This window comes from Syngnathus scovelli, chromosome 12 (genome assembly GCF_024217435.2).
Source record: "Syngnathus scovelli strain Florida chromosome 12, RoL_Ssco_1.2, whole genome shotgun sequence".
Taxonomy (NCBI): domain Eukaryota; kingdom Metazoa; phylum Chordata; class Actinopteri; order Syngnathiformes; family Syngnathidae; genus Syngnathus; species Syngnathus scovelli.
This window is the reverse complement of record NC_090858.1, coordinates 12,437,767-12,454,620: the sequence shown is the minus strand read 5'-3', so window position 1 is coordinate 12,454,620 and position 16,854 is coordinate 12,437,767. Positions and strand designations below refer to the sequence as shown.

Here is a 16,854-nt window from a genome sequence, read left to right as displayed (position 1 = left end):
TGTTATTCAGAGTAGTCGTATGTGCTTTCACCCATGTGTGCTTTCATGCTAGAAATAGGTATGGACAGGTCGGATGACGTCTAACTTTAGCTTTCAAACTGAAATTGAATGAACGTTGTCATTTTACCATTTACATTTCTTTCTAAAAGCATATAGCCAGAGCAAAGTTTGAAATATCGCTCATGGTGGGAGTCGCTGATGGCGTAGGGGTGCACTTGCCTGTCTCGTGTGCTGACACCGTGAGTTTGATTCCCGCATTGTGTGTGACCAAAAAAAAAGTATTGCTCATGGTTTTTGTTGTACTTTTTGGGTTGAATGATAGGAACACAATTGTGCGTTTAAAATTTTGTTTAGTAATTTATAGTCAGCTGGCTAGCTTTATAGCTAGCTGGCTATAAAGTAGTAAATGGTGTCAAGTAACCATTTGACACGATATACTCTTCAATCAACTCTTCGAAAACCTTTGTATCACAGGGAGGAGCTAAGTTTAGACAAGGCTGTTAGTGGAAGTTACAAAGTCTTGGCTACATATTGCTGGATTTTGTCCACAATTTAGGGAGCGCGTTATCTGCGCCTCACGGCAAAAGCCATTGCCAATCACCTGTTATCCAGTTTACTCACTGCGTGCTCGTTTGATTTCTTCAGATTTAGGAAATTGCTAAGACACTGAAGAACAAATTAGACTTACACAGGTTGGTTGGGTTCAATCACAATTCTTGTTCAGACAGCTCTTTCAGGAAAGTACAATACAGCGCTGGGCCCTTCAAGAGCGGAAAGTCTCCATTCAGAAAAGGCAATGTTCAAGGTTTTTTGATCAGCTTATATTAAGTTGCGCATTGTGGGCCGAGATTGATGGGTGATGAGTCTTTGGGGTGGGGCAAGTTCGCCATGGGAGTGGGTGCTGGTTATGGGCGATTCGGTGTGTGTGGGGGCTGTTGTCTTCCATCCTGTCTTTCGGCCTTGGCGATCATCTTTGGCTGAGTCCTTGGCTGGCTCCCTCTGGCACCTGCTGGTTTTATCTCCACGTGACCTTCCTGTGAACATTCTTCTCCAATCTTGGACATACACTGTCGTACCTCATTCTTTCAATTTTGTCATTTTGTACGAAATTATGTTAGCTTTTGGTTGTGACATCTTTAATCTATTGCTGTTCTTTTGATACTTCATGTCTTTGCTTATTCTTAGTTTAATCATGCTTCCAACCGTATCTTTTCTTTGTTAGGCAAAATATTTCCCTCTGTGCGGAGCGTTCAGTAGTAATCAAAAACTGGCGTCTAGCATTAGTCAAAACATAAGATACAATCAAGTACTGACCGGTCAAGACGACTCTGGCCGTGTCCATGATTTAGAGAAAAAAACATCAGGCATGCATTACACAGTTCCTTAAGGGTCATTGAGCTATTTAGGCAATATATCAAAAGTCATTTGTTATTTCAAAGTGCTCAGAAATATATATCAGATCATAAAGTTATAAAAACCTTTCTCATCACCACTTATCAAAAATGTCTAGTTATGTCTTCTTTATTAATTTGGTGTGTAGGTATAATTATATGCTTAAAATGTTTCTTTTATTTATTTAATATGTGAATATACTTGTCTGCTTATGTACTTTATTCAATGAGGTTTGAGCATATCTGTTTTTGTAGCTAAGCAGGACTTTTTGTATTTCGACCTCATTCCTTCAATATGTACAGCACGTTTGGCATGGCTCCGGAAAGCAAATAAATGTAAGCAGTCTGGCTATTGATGAGAAGAGATTTTCTTAACTGTTTGCAAAGGGGACGTAACCGCCACTTTATAGTTTATTTTTCAAGCTAATCTTGAAAGATGAATTTTGTGATCAAAATGTGACATATTTACAGTTAAAAAGCAATTAACGTTGGGATCAAATACTTGCTTTTTCCCCCCAATGTTTGCGTCTGGGCTCAAGTGTTTAGTGTACATGTGAAAAAAGACATGTCATTTCTTGCGACTGCATTGGACTTAAATGCAATATGCATCTCATGACCTCGTAGCTACTTGAGGTATGTTATGACTATGAAGTTTATCATAAACTAAGCTTTGTTCTCTGCCTGCCACGTCTTCTTTGCCTTATTGCAAAGCGTTGCTGGGGGAGTGGTGAACTCACTGCCGATGATGTTGTGTAACGCTTGACTAACTCAAACTTCTCCATTTACTGGCGAGTCCCCGCCCCCGATGGGCGCGGCCAGCAGTGGACCGGCCTGATTGATCATTCTGCATGTCAACAAGGTGTAATCGGACTCTGATTGGTCGGAACAAGTCCTCCTCTTTGCCTTTTCAACTTGGCGCTTCCCGTCCAGACTCGGGTTTGTCTGTACGTGTGCTGAAAGAGTCCAAATCCAAACTTTGTCTGCGTCTGGCGTCTTGAGCGACAAGAGCGTCAGAATCGACCTCGCAGTTCTTGTGTAAGAAGTGGATTTTTAAGTGTCAGGCGCGCGCCGCTGAAACTTTACTCTTAACCCGAGTTGGACAAAGAAAGATGGCAGACAACGAGGAGCAGCAAGTGTCGTCCAGCTCGGCTCTCTTCAGCGACGAGATTCACCACTATCAGGCCGAGCCCGAACTTTACACCTGCGTGCAGCTGGATCAGCAGCCCAAGCAGGACCTCTTCAGCCTGGAAGACATCGTGGACTTAGTCGGTGGAGCCCAGGTTGCCCTGGAGCGGCACATGGCTGAAGACGGTGAGACTCACTGGGTCACGGAAACCCCTGAAGAGGAGCCCGCCTCCCTGGACCCGCAGCCGGAACCGGTGCCGCAAGTGAGGGACGAAGAAGGGGAGGAGGAGGAGGAGGATGGGGAGAAATCAATGCCAGACTCCAGCTTCCCTCACACGCCTTCAGCTCCCGAGGCCAGTGGTGAAGCGGAGCCACAGGTTTGTCCAGAGAGCGACGCCCTCCCCGCGGCAGCTCCAGCCCAGCCAGTAGCGCCATCCCCCGCACACGCAGCGCAGCCATCGTCCCTCACACAGCCAGCTCCGACATCTTGTGAGTATCCAGGCGCGTTAAAAGACGTCTCGTCATCCACCAGGTGGCGGTTTTATGTTTTTTTTTTTTTTTTGTGCGTTTTGATGTGTTTTGGAGCGCGAGCGACCCGAGACATTATTCTGTGGGCGAAATGGACGCCAGCTCGGACAATTGATTATCGCTTGTTGACGTCTGGACAAGTCTCGCACAGCCCGCTGGGGCCGGGGCTCAGTCACATAGGTGGGCTGGTTGGGAGAACATTAACGTTTGCGCAAACATCTCTAATGAGGCTAATTTAGTGGGTTCGACGGTTGCGCTTTCTGCTTTAGCCAGTTAGCAGCTTAGCTTGCGGGTAATCGTCGGTTCGCCGTGCTTGCTTGACGACTATTTGCGGTGACAAGAAGCCGGAGTGTTGACAGCGAATGACAGTAAGCTAGGGACTTTGGGGTGAAAATGTCATGTTAAAGGATAGGGAAGCATTTAACGTGTGTTTGCGGACGTCGTCCGCCCTGGGCTGATGGATTGTGACGCGGCCCGCCTGTTTGGATGCGCAGGACGTGTGCTGCATCATTGGGTAGTTTGAGGCAAACAATCTCCCATTTTCACACTCTCCCATTCTATCTGATGCGTTCAAGTAGTAGGGAATAAAGTTCATGTTCCCAAAGACAATTTTTTGAGCTGATGAGCAGCGTCCATCTGTTTTTGCCAGCCCCCATGCTAGCGCCAACCTAGTTCCTTTGTCGGACAAGCTGAATCATCCCTTTTCTGGCACTCCTAGCAGAACGACAGCGATATAAACGCTTAAAGCGCTTGCGTACCGGGAATAGAAACATCTTCCTCGTGTTTATAAGTGAAGATGTGACCTATCCCCCAAAGGGTAAGTTGACGCAGGGGCCGGTCACTCCCAAGGAGCTTGTTGACGTTTGGCCATTAAAATGGGAGCTCATGGTTGTTCCTTCACATATCTGCTCGTTGCCATCTTGTCCTTATGCTCTTTTGACAGGTGCTGAAGGATTTTGTTACTTTGAAGTCAACATGCAAGTCATGTCAGTTGACTCAGACGTGGGGCTGTCTGATAAAGGAAGCCCAATGATCAGATCAGTCACAACAAAAGAATCGTCTAGGCGTCGCCACCCATTTTTTTCTGCCAGCATCCCCTCCCTGATAACACCAAGATCCTGCCCTCGTGCCTTGTGGCTACAACTAAGCTGTGTTAGCGTTCATCATCTGCCCGTGTCACAAATCACCCCCTTTTAACGACCACCCCGAAAACTGTTAGTTAGCAGAGAGGCTCTGTTGTGATCAGTGTGAGCGTCCGGGGGCGAAATGAATGAAGAAATGAATCTGTGTAATATGTTGGATGCAAGAGATTAGGCAAATTGCAGGCAAAAGGTCCTGGAGGCATGGAAAAAGCCTGTCTGACTGCTGGCCTGCCCTGCCTGCCTGCCTGCCTGCCTGCAGTGTACGAGAGAGAGAGAAAGAGAGAGAGGGTGGGGGCGAGTCAGGGCGGGGCCGGCTGATTTACTAAACAGCAACCGTTCTGAACAAAGACGCTGCTAGGCTTCACTCAGCATCTTTAGCTTAAATCCATTTCATTTTCTGAAATACTGTTGGTTGAAATCTTTTCATTTTATAATTGCCAGTGCCCCTTTTCTCTTGAGCAAATAACAATGACTCAATAGATGTTGCTCTTGTCTAGACTTAAAATGTTGCCTTTGATGGGCAGTGTGAAAGGGTCTATCAAGGGCTATCAAAGCTGTAACTACTCTGCAAGACCCTGTTGCGCTGAAATCTGTTGTCCCTCTCAGACAAAATGAAATTGTTTTTATTTTTGGCGCCCTCTGTCAATGTGTTGCAAACCGAAGCATTCGTGGATCGACCCTTCGGATGTCTTGGTGAGCAGTTAGAAGCGCACCTTTCCAGAAACTTTATTCCCACGTTCTGGCCTAACGACTACAAATCCAAATTCTTGGTTTGGGTTTAGTTGCTACATTTGGACACGTAGAAGTTCCCTGTACGGCTTTCTCTACGAGAGGAAATTTTGGTTGTGCGGTTCTGACTTCCTCAAAGCTCCTTAATGCTCTAGTGTCTGATCTGCCAACTCAAGCTGTGCTTCCTGGTTGTTTCTTGTGAGTAACTTTGAATGACAGGCGCTGTAATTGACCTACATGCTTTTTTGGGTCACTGGCATCCATCAGAGTGTGTCACCCAGGCGTTGGGTCAGTTGGATTACTTGGATTGTTTGTCGTCTGCCGTGTCCCGGTCACATATGGGATTTCCGGGTCCTGTTGGTTACCGTGCTGATATACGCAGGAGCTGACAAACAGACGGACCACCAAATGAGACCAGAACATCTTGCCTTCGGGTCCAACTTTTAACACTGTCACGGTCCGCGTATTGCTGACTCATAATGCGCTGAGTCATTGGAATTGACAATAGAGATGATGTATTGTCTATGCAGCAAAATGGTGGCCCGGCCTGGCAACTGAGCTTCATAAGGTCAGATGTTGACCAAATTTTTTTTGCGATGGAGATTTGATCTCTGCCGGCCGCTTTAATATTGCCATTTTTGTTTCTCCCTCGTTGCGCATTCGTTTGTCCCCCTCTCGTCTCCGCCGAGGACACGGCTGTAAGGGGACGTCCCATTTGCGAGCTTGATGAGTTAGGAAGTGGTCTGACTCAAGCTTACGTGACAAAGACTGACGCTCGGTTCACTTCTGCTGACTGATTTTGGACTCTGCCGCTTTCTGTCATTTCTCCTGCAGATGCTTCTTCTGCTCCTCCTAAGCCTCAGCCTCTGATGCAATTCCCTACAGGCAAGTTCTTTCTGCTCCTTTGTCTTCCCACCGCCTCCTCTTTGTGATTGTCGTCACTGTACTGTCGTTGCCACTGTATTTCCGTCCCAAAAAAATAAAAAACCTTAGTGCATGCCACAAGTACGCTTCTACTCCTGCAGCATGAGACACCCATGATGTTGTGCCATTGTTCTTGTGATTGTTAGCATTTGTCGGCAGTAAATGTAGTCTGTATGTAGCCAATGGTTCTCTTCAATGCTCTCAAAGACATTTCAGCTGTCAATTTTCATGTATTGCGCTTTGAACAGAATCATTATACAAATGTTTGTCAGCCACACCTAACATGGATTAGTGGCGCTAGACCTGGGACAGACATTGAGCAACCCTTGTGTAACAACACGTATGTGTTGATGGAGCCCAAACAAATGCTGCAAAGTCTCGTCTGCGGAGGGTCATCACTGGCCTCAAAAACCTTGGAAGATCACAAGCTGTAGGGTTTCTCATCAATCGTTAGGGTTACTTTCCCACTAAGGTTGAATATTAGCTATAAAGTAGGCCAATGTTTTAAGTTGTCTTAGCAAGAAACCAATGAAAAAAAAATTGGCACGATGGCATCCACGAGCATGTCCACAAACCACAGTTGAGCTTTCAGCAGCACTTGTCTGATCTTGAGCTCCAAAAATCTTTCAATTTGGGATCTACTGTAGACAATGGAGTTTCTTTTGATATGTGCTGTATTGCATTCTCCCACCTCCCTTCCTTCTCAAGAACTTGGGCAGAAGGGTGATTCCCCTGCTCCCATCTCCCCTCTCCACTCCCCTGATTCCCTGGAAGAGCTCTCTTTGACCGAGAGCCCCAAGCAACCCCATCTTCCAGGATCTGCTGTACCCCAAGGCTCCTTGTCTGCTCAGGCCAAGAAAATGCCCCAGGAGGATGACGACAAAGACCCTGGACCCGGGCATAGTCGGAATAGGGGTGAACAAAGTCAGTTAACTGGTCCTTACCTGAGCTTAGGTAAAGAGCCGGGGCCTCACGTTCCATGTGAAGACAGCGGTGTGTCTTTCTCTCCTGAGGAGAAACATCCTAGTTCGCAAGCCTCCCCTGTGACCCCCCAGACAGTTGCCAAGTCTCACATTGCTTCCTCTAACCCAACAGAGCACTGGGATACACCATTCCAAGCATCGCAAGACAACTCTAAGGTCTCTATGGGTTCCTTTTCCAAGGAAGCCGCCACCATTGGCTCCTCCGTATACAAGCAAGAGCTGCGTAGCAACTCTTCAGATGAAGATGACGACTTGATGTTGGAAGGGATGAAGAATAACCCATTTGAGGGCTTTCCCCCGCTGTTAGACAGTGGCTCCTGCAACTTTAGGGAATCCAAAGCTGACACCAAGGCCACCAAAGTGTCAGAGATTCCCACTCCAGATCTTGTCCATTACAGACAACCTGAAGAACTCCAGGATAGACCGCCTTCATTCTTCGATGAGGGGAAAACATTTGAGACGGGCATGAAGACCATTGATTCCCTCATGCAGCCAGTGGACCAGTTCTCATCAGGTCTGGAAGAGGAAGATGATGATGATGAAGAAGAGGAGGAAGAGGATGGCACTCTGCCGCTGTCGCTTCCAGACATCCTGAAGTCTTCCCCACTCAACCCTGACAAACTGGACTCTGGCTCCTCTGAGGGAAGCCCAGAGGAACAGAGTCCCATTCTTGAGCGTAGGATGATGGAGTCACCCAATCCCCCAATCAACCTGTCTGCTAAAAACCCCTTTGCTCTGGAGGCTAAAGTGTCTCTGCTTAAGGAGATGGCGGATGAGATGGACGTGAAAGTGTCAGACAAAGCAAAAGATGATGACCTGAAAAGTTTTGGTGCGTTTGATTTGGTCAAAGAGGCTGAGGAAACAATCCCAGTGAAAGTCGAACAACCTATTAAGGTTAAGCAGAAAGATTGCTTCTCAAGTCACGTTTCTCCCAAGATGACGGAAATTTTTGAGCGTCTCGACTTTGAAAGCGCGAAAGCCCGCATTGAAGATTCCGATTCGGAGTCGCCAACCGCAGATTCTCTGTCTCCAGTCCTGGATGCCATGGCCAAGAACCCTGCCAGCTTTCAGGTGGAGAAGAGCAATACCGGCATGGAGGTGGAGGAGCCCGAGGTGGCTGAAGAGGTTTCTGAGCACGAGGTGTCGTCTGAAGAATTTGAGTTCATTGAGAGACCACCCAAGGGAGTCATTGATGAGTTTCTTGAGGCTCTTGAGACTTCCACGTTGGCCGTCCCCAATGCCCCAGAGATCCCCATGGATGAGGATGTGAGCTCACTTTGTGCATCTGCGCCAGTTCTTCCCGAAACGGTCGCAGGAGCTCAGAGTCTGAGCTCGTACCGACTCCTAACCCACTCCGCTTCTCAGAAGAGCAAGACCGAGCTGGACAAACTCAGCGTTCAGGAGCCGCCACCCCAAACCAAGCCCGTCCATTCCGCTCTTGTTAAACCCGAAGAGGCGATGCCACAGAAGAGTGCGGAGGGCAGCAAACTGTTCAAGATTCCAACCGTGAACATCTCGGCAGGTAAACAAAATCTCTTTGGGCATGGACCACCACCACCACCATCATGCCCTGCCCCCTTCCACGTTCACTTTTCATTTGCTTCATCATCACTCGTTTGTTCTTCTTTGTTTTCGCCCTCTTTTTACGTTATTGCCATCACAATCTCCATGATGTCTCCTTCACTTTAGACCATCCACGCTTTTTGCATTTCTTTTGTTTGTTGAACCCATTCATTTTTGGCATTTTTGCTCCAATAGAACAATTGAAATGTTGTTATTACACAAGCTACATGAGGTACAATGCTCATCTGAAAGTCAACACTCGCTCACAGGCTTGTGACAAAGAGAGCACACCTGCCCTCTTCCTAACTGCATCCAATACTGCCTACGCATCACCTCAAAAAGGTTGTGTTTTATTTTATTCCAAACACAATTTTGAAGCAGTTAACCCGTTAGGGCCTAAGGCGTCCCAATGCATAACAGCCGAGTGTTGAAACGCAAGAAGGCGCTCCCGGCTCTAATGGGCGGCACGGAGTGGTCGTCTCCTAACCCGTTGGATCTGGGTTCCATCCCCGGCCGCTGTGTCCAAGTAACAAGTTGCTCTGCTCCTCCTGCTGTGTCATCGGGAGGTGAATGACCAAGTCAGTGCAAAGCTTTGAGAACGGCCGTAAGTGACTGGTGGAAAAGCGCTGAGCAAGTGAAAGCCTGTTTAAGAAGCGTGAGCTTGTGGTGCTGTTTGTCAGAGTGTTGCGCAAAAGAATGTCGCAACGTTGGAGAATGGTGCCATTGCTGAGGAGGATTAGTAGTCAAGTGAAGACATTAGAAAATGTCTGCCTATTTTTGGGCCAGCGTGTTCAAGAAAGAGTCATCTTGAGGGGGCGGGGGGGGGGGGGGGGGCATTGCTTTCATTGCTAAAGAATGAACGGAGGGCCGAGGTTCTTTTTGTTGCTGCGTCAGAGCGCTGGGGGCGGACGATCAGCTGACTGCTCACTTGACACTGCCCCTCCCCACCCGACTTCTCTTCCCTCTTCCTCGCTGCCAGTGCAGTGGCAGCGGCAGTTCATGTGGAATGTGTGCTTGTGAGCATCCGGCATGCAGACAGCACACGCAGACACGAGCAAAGCTGCGTGGAGGCAGCAGGGTATGCAGACATTGTGGTTGCTTTACTTCTTGTTTGTCTTGTCCTCGGTGCGCCGACATCTATCTTGCTTCACTTCTTGTCACAATGATGTCGACACGCCTGTCGTTGATTTACTGCACTCATGTCGTCTTCTTGTGTCTGGATGGAGCATGGTTTTTTGTGATGCTTCGTCAAAGGGATTGTGAGTGTTCAATGACTGATTTAGTCGTCTGACTTCACCCAACGTGAACTATTGCGCCAATCTAGTAAGCAATCCAGTTAGCCAGTAGCATATAACAAATGTGTCCTGCTTGTGCAAGTTTTCCTTCTACAGTTGTGCGTGTTTGCATGCGTTCGTGCACTTGTGCGCGTGTGTGTGCGTGCTCGCGTGCGCGAGAGCCGGGAGTTGTTGGTTACCATTGCAACATCCAGCCTGAGACCTTTGTCCGCACTTGCACTGTGTCCAAAGGTGGACGGCAGAAGGGGAGGTACGAGCCTTTCAGAGGCATGCTCGTGAACAAGAGCTATTCTCATGAACAAGAGATATTTACACGTTTGTCTGTAAAATAACTCTGAAAGGCGTCAACTATGATCGGGAGAATTTCTATGCAATTCTGTTTGGGTACTTTGCCTTCCTTCCGTATTTGAAAAAAACAAATGTTAGGCAAAAAAAGAAAAAACTGCAACATTCGTTGGTGTTAATGGTAGTCTGTGGCCTGTGACCTGGGCTCTTGCCCCAAGTCTACTGAGATGGGCTCCAGCAACACAAGGTGGCACACCATACTTAATGTTTTTGATCTGAGCCTCTCTTCTCCATTCTGCTGCCCCTTGTTTTGCCAGGCCACTTGTTTAACGTCCACAAAAATATGTCAAATGTTTCATTGCAGTGACTATCAAGTGTAATTGTATTGCCTTGCACAGAATGTTTTGATGGCTTGTGAGCTGACCAGTTGGTTGAGCTGCAGATTTGGGCAACATCCAGTGGATGGTGCTAAAATAGACTTGAAATCAGATGCTTTGTTCGTCTGACACAAGATGACAATTGGAGTAAAACAAAACAAATGTATGCATTTTCATTATAATTAATTGTACAGTTGAGGAAACATTGAAAATAAAACGTTTTTAAATAGCGTAAACGCATTTAAACTCAAACCTTGACCTCGGTATGCCGTGTTCATTTTTTTTAAAAATAAAACTCCGACGTGTGACCCTTGAGCACAAACAATTGGCCATCCCCCCACCCTCTGTCGCTCTCTCCCGCCTTCTCTCTCTCTCTCTGTCGAAGCTTCTCATTCAAGACCCGAGAGACAAACGGCGCATGTGCGCGTCTCGTTCTCGCGTCAGACGAGCGCGCGCATCTCTTAGCGAGATGCGCCAAACTGCGCGTGCGCAGTCGTGAGGTAGTGGGCGGAGCCTCCGGGTGGCAACTGCGTGTTTCCGCAGAGGTTCAACATGGACGCCAAGCAGGGTCAGTAAAATCGGCACGTTTGATTCAGTCTTAAGTTCGTGTATAGTCGCTGAGAGCGGTCGCTTTGCCTTTGTCTTGTGTCGCCGAGGCGTGCGTGCAGGCGGATGAAGAGCGGCAGCCGGCCGGGTCAGTCAGAGCCCCGATCAACCCCCCTCTCTTGCGGAGGTCATGGTAGGACGGCAAGACGTTTTGTCCCACCCTGGATAGCTCGTCCGCCGCCGGGTGATTGGGTCCACAAGGCGGTGGGTGGTTCGTGATGGTTTTGACCCGGACGGATGGTAACAAAATGACCCCCGGCGCGGCGCACCGACGGGATCAGCCACCGTGGCTGTGCTCGCTTATGCGGGCTCTATTTTTAGCCCGGGCTTCGGCGGTGCTAGCCCTCCCGAGACCATAAGCGGCCACATTTGGACCGCGCGGTACCGCCTCTTTTCTTCCCCCTTTCGTCATCGTTGTCTACTTTTGGGCCGCCTCCGCATTTTGAGCCGCTTTCAGCTCTGCGGATATTATTCACTCATCCTTTTCTGTCATGTCGTCATTTTGATGCCGACAGGAAGAGGAAAGTAGTTTTGCGACCGCTTGTTCCCGGGAGCGCTCTCCATGGCGTTATTGTTGTCGCGTCTTTAGAACGAAGTGGATCGTCGTCAGGTGCCTTGGTACTAATGTTGAAGTACAAATCTGCAAAAAGTGTGGATTTGCATCAACAAGGCGTCAATTATTGGCACTCGCAGTTGAAGTTTACTCAAATTCAAGAGAAAGCTGATAGCTGCACCTCGTGTTTCAAACCTTACTACCCTTGAGGCTGCATACTGCTGACAGGTTGAAAAGAAACAATGCGGCAACACATGGAACAGTACTCACTGTCATGGTGTTCATTCTCTCCATAGAATGACTAATATTAGTGCCGCATTGATGAACTGCCCATTGAGAGGTCTCCCGGAACAGTTGGCTGTTGCTGAACTCCCCACTGGCACAAATAAATGTTGTCGTGACAAAAATGGTTTAATATTTTTTTAATTATGTAATGTCAGAAACCTTTTCATAAAGTATTGGAGTGCCATTTTTCCTTGTCAAAATACACATCATAACGCGTTAGGTTGTCACTCTAGTATAGGAGTGCCATTTTCCTTGTCAAAATATACATCACAACACATTAGGTTGTCACTCTTATTCTATTGATTATTCCATGGATTAATTGCCTTCAGACAAGGCTGGGACACATTGGCATTCCCTTTCATTTCGGCGCGGGAAGATGATCTAGCATTTTGACTTATGAGCATGGCAGAAGTCAAACCACTCAACTGCGCACAATATTAGTTGCAGTTTTCGGTGCTACTCCAAGTGATAATGTTGACGCTGTGCTGTTTTGCTTGGTTTTGTTTTTGGATTGGTTGGCGTCTTTCCCAGTGGTGGATCTGGTGTACTGGCGCGATGTGAAGACAACGGGTGCGGTGTTTGGCGCGGCGCTGCTGCTGCTCCTGTCACTGACCGTGTGCAGCATTGTCAGTGTGTTCTCCTACATTGGCCTGGCGCTGCTCTCCGTCACAGTCTGCTTCCGCATCTACAAAGGTGTCCTTCAAGCCATCCAGAAGTCCGACGAGGGACACCCCTTCAAGTAAGTGCTGGCCGCCGCGCCGCCCCCTGGAACACTTCTGTTCCACGTGCAAGCTTGGGACTGCTCAATTTGTTGATCTGTCTCCATTACAATGCCCTTAATCTGTTAAAAAAAAAAAAAAAAACTTCCCTTTCTTAGACCAGGGCGAGCATTGATCGATGACCTTGTTTTTAAAAGAATAGGCTTTCGTAGACTGTAGGAAAGAAAAATGACGATGTGCGGACGTGGTTTTGTTTTTGATTTGAGGGTCCACGCTGAAACGGGTGCTGCTCCCTGCTTGCGTTACCTTGTTTGGGTTTCTTTCCTTACTCTCGTAAATGTCGCTGAGTTCAAGATTTTACTTTTAACAATACAAAGAGTGTAGAATCAAAAAATGATTTTGAGGGAGAGAAAAGTGAAATGAAGTCGACGATTGCAAACGTCAACACCGAATGGGGCCCCTTAAAGAGCAGAGCCGGCCAGCCACACTGTTTGTGGGTCATAGGCCCCGCTTTGGCCACCCCGTCGGAAGGCGGTGCTTGCGGGCGCGTCCGTTAACACGCACGCACACACACACACACACGTCATCTTGAGCAACGTCTTGACGTGGGGCCGCAGGCAGTACCTGGAGCGCGAGGTGGCGCTGTCCGAGGAAACGGTGCACAAGTACAGCGACGTCCTCCTGGAGAAAATCAACCAGACTGTCGGCGAGCTGAGGCGTCTCTTCCTGGTCGAGGACCTGGTGGACTCCATCAAGGTGCGACCTGTTCCTCCTCTGCGTCCCTTTTCTCCCGCTTTCAACGACACTCAAAGCCATTTGCGCCTCTGCAGTTTGCTGTGCTGATGTGGATCCTGACCTACGTGGGCGCTTTGTTCAACGGACTCACGCTGGTCATTCTGGGTGAGCAGAACGTCGGCTACTGACACAAGGCAACTTGGCTGAGCTTTGAGTCCCGCCGCCACAATTTGTCCACAGATGAAATCGATTCAGTGAGAGACAAATTCCTTGTGTGTACTTAATTTATATCTGCCCTGCACCTGCAACTGTGATTCTGATGAAAGGGACTCCCTGAGAACCAGAGGGGACGAGCTCCAACATTGGCATTGCAGAAATGAATGTTGGCTTGGGTCTAGGTTTAGTCCCAGTTGGGACAGTCTGCATTTGGGGCCTGTCCTATGAACGTACCGGGACCTTTACCTGATTCATCTGCAATTTTGGAAATCGATTTACAAGTTTGTTAAGAAACGCCCCCTCACCAAATCACAACGTTTGATAGCAATTTCTTGGAATTTAAGTTTATTTTAGGATGTCATTTAGGACTTCCTGGGAACAATTTCACATTTCCTCGATTTCTACTTTTCCCCTAATTTCACATTTACCAAAAAGAAAAAGAACGGAATTTAACAAATTCCCCGCAAACCCGTTCTGTTTTTTTTTTTTTATCCAACAACTTTTTCAAGCACAAAGTCGCCTTTTCCAAGAACAAATTCCAACTGAAAAAAACAAATCTATCCTACACGTACATGAGTGTTGTTCTTTGTGCAGTCTCGCGTTGTATGCTGACTTGTTTACAGCATTTTGTGACACTAACATTATGGACTGACAATTTTGTTGGTCTTCCTTCTACTTAGCTGTTATTGGAGCCTTCAGCTGTCCGATCATCTACGAAAAACACCAGGTAAGACTTCTGAACACACGACAACATGCCATTGCAATTACACATCACTATAAATTTCAGGTCATTGACCAGGTGTGTGCTTTTTTTACCATCAAGTGTGCTCCCAGTTGCAATACACGTATACCAGTGCAGGGCGCTAATTTGCTGCTGCTTATGCAAGCCACTATTATACAGAAAAAGAAGGTGCCCACATGCAGGCGAGACAACAGCCAATCAGGGACAACGACCTTTTACCCCTTTGAGTTCCTGGAGTTTTAAATGCTAAAAGAAAAGTAGCTGAGTTGTAAATCGTACAAGCAAACATGAAGCTCTATGCGAAGCTGAGGGCAACAAAACGCATGTAGGCCATGACATGTCGCTATGGGTGGCTGAAAATGTCACGCAGCATCGGTTGTGTGTCGTCAGTTTGGCTCACTCCAAAGTGACTTGGGGGTAACTAAGCTGAGGAAAGGGACCCCCCTGAAAACCAAAGTGGGCTAGCTCCAACATAGACATTGCAGAAATAAGGTTTAGTCCCAGTTTGGACAGTCTGCGTACGAGGCCCGTCCAGTGCCCGCAAAGACTGTCAACGCAACAAATCAGTTTCATCATTTTAAGAAGTAGCGGCCAGGCATGAAAAAGTCAGCCAGCAGAGTCTTGACAGCGGCCCATCTTGACATTCTTGTCACTTGTGCATTCTGTCTCCTGCGTGCCTGCAAAAGCACGCTAGAACATAAGCCAGTTCACGTGCTACTCAATATGTTTTACCTTTGATTTGGAAAAAATAAATTGTCATATGTTCAGCCCTACACGCCTAACCTTTGCTTGTCCACCTTTTCCTCTTTGTGTTTCTTTTAACCTTATTTTTATTTTTGTAACAGGCTAAGATTGATCACTACCTGGCGCTCGTCAACAACCAAATCAAAGGCATCGTTGGAAAGTAAGTTGACTTTGGTTCTGCCAAACATAAAACAAATAATACTGGTAATTTCTGAAAAATAAGTCTTTCCCGTTGGGGAAGAAAATGTCCTTTTAAAAAAGAAAGTGTATAGAAAAATAATGCTCAATAGATTGGCATTTTTTGTTATATGCAGAAAAGCAATATGAAAATCCAGTGAAATCAAATTGACAGAATAGTCACAATAATAAAAAGGTGACTGAAACTAAAATAACTGTTTACCAAAGTTGAAAGAAATATGGCATAAATAAAAAAAAAAATTCTTTTCTTTTTTAACATGACAGTGAAAGAGTTTGAAATTTGAATTTATTTACTTGTTTTCTAGGATCCAGGCCAAAGTTCCTGGGATGAAACGTAAAGCTGAGTGACAGGAAGGAGAAGCAGGAAAGTGCGGAGAGGAGGCTGGCTGGATAGGTGGACAGGACAGAAAATAAAAGGAAAGGGGGGGGCCTTATGTCCACATATGGGGTGGGGTTTAGGGAGGAGGTGTCGTTCCGAGGTTTTGTCAAATCATGAAACTTTTTCCCACGTATAAATTTTTGGGGCATTTCTGGAAGAAGAGAAAAGGTCTGCCTGATATGCGAGTCTCCTTCCTCCCCCCCCCCCCCATTGCTTCCCTGGGGCATGTCACACACTCCCCAGGTTGTTTTTGTGGCTGCCGATTGACACTTATTTAAAACAAAGTTGATGAAGATGCCAGATGTTTATTTTTCTCTCCAGCTGACTTCTTTCTCCTCTGGGTGGAGGATGTTTGCATTGCAAAGGATAGCGAAGGGTAGGCGGGGCCTCGAGCATTTGCCAACACTTCATCAATTTCATCACAGTCATCTTCATGGCTTGAGTAACTCGCTAGGCTCACCTTTCTAGAAAACGTTTGGCAGCTGTGGTTTTGGTGTCATGGCCGCTGTGACGTGATGGAAGGAACACGTTCAGAAGAAATTGTTTCAATTCAATATGACATGAAAAACAAGCAAGGCATAAAATGGCATATGTGGAGCTCAACACTTTCTAAACGTCCAGCGTTTGTTTGTTTGAATGGTGTGATTCATATTTCATTTTGTGACCAGAAAATGTTTGTGGAATGCGTTGTGAGATGTAAACATTATCCACCAATAAAGCTTCTAGAATAACCGACGAACAAGCCGCTATCGCCGCCTCATTTTGTCATCAAGCCTGATCTTGGCATCCAGACATGTGCAACCCAAGTGGTGCTCAAGCATTGGCCCTTCGTTGGTGAAAAGAAAAAAAGCACCCAATTTTGCCTGTATTTTCAAAAATGTTATTTTTGGCACATTCCAATAAAGGTGAGAACAAGCGAATAAATGCCACCAGCACAATCATTGCTGTCGCACGGAATCCCCCCACACAACACGCAGTTCTTAAAGGAAAGCTGCCAACAAAAGAATATTTGTGAATAATGTTTGGGCCGTGATTGGAATTGGGCCTTGAGCAGGCGTAGAAAAGTGAATTAGCTGCCTCGAATCAGAACGAATGTTGGCACCCATCACAGGTGTAAGTAATTGCAACGTGCTTCGCCTCTCAAAGCATCCACTGTTAGCCAGAAGTTCTCACGCTGCTGTACTTAAGACTGTGTAAGAATCCACTCTGGGTTATTTCTGGCTGAAGTCGTAGACTTTTGAATGCAGATTTCTGAATTGTCACGTTGAGACAAAATGATCCGATCGGAGAGTGGCGAGACAGGAGCCGCGGCCAGTCAGTAGCGGCCTCGCTGGC

General features: G+C 46.9%; 1 protein-coding gene across 11 annotated transcripts; it reads left to right on the top strand.

Annotated features, from left to right (window-relative positions):
• The first annotated feature begins 2,223 nt into the window (after nucleotides 1-2,223).
• rtn4a (reticulon 4a) lies at nucleotides 2,224-16,261 on the top strand. 11 transcript variants are annotated; one of them, XM_049735119.2, is made up of 9 exons: nucleotides 2,224-3,005; nucleotides 5,750-5,800; nucleotides 6,548-8,344; nucleotides 12,318-12,525; nucleotides 13,123-13,261; nucleotides 13,336-13,405; nucleotides 14,137-14,183; nucleotides 15,044-15,102; nucleotides 15,446-16,261. In XM_049735119.2, the coding sequence occupies exons 1-9, from the start codon at nucleotides 2,501-2,503 to the stop codon at nucleotides 15,486-15,488; spliced, it is 2,919 nt and encodes a 972-aa protein (XP_049591076.1). In that variant the 5' UTR covers nucleotides 2,224-2,500; the 3' UTR covers nucleotides 15,489-16,261. The 11 variants fall into 11 exon arrangements, with proteins under 11 accessions (XP_049591076.1, XP_049591078.1, XP_049591080.1 ...); XM_049735121.2 differs by having other exon boundaries at nucleotides 2,243-3,005; nucleotides 6,935-8,344; XM_049735122.2 differs by lacking the exon at nucleotides 2,224-3,005 and adding an exon at nucleotides 3,074-3,224 and having other exon boundaries at nucleotides 6,935-8,344.
• Nucleotides 16,262-16,854: the final 593 nt, after the last annotated feature.

Bases quoted from the DNA above. Each gene is read 5' to 3' on its own strand.
- rtn4a (XM_049735119.2), top strand. From the start codon at position 2,501: ATGGCAGACAACGAGGAGCAGCAAGTGTCGTCCAGCTCGGCTCTCTTC. The intron at 5,801-6,547 runs GCAAGTTCTTTC...TTCCTTCTCAAG, and splicing joins TCTGATGCAATTCCCTACAG to AACTTGGGCAGAAGGGTGAT. The intron at 13,262-13,335 runs GTGCGACCTGTT...GCGCCTCTGCAG, and splicing joins ACCTGGTGGACTCCATCAAG to TTTGCTGTGCTGATGTGGAT.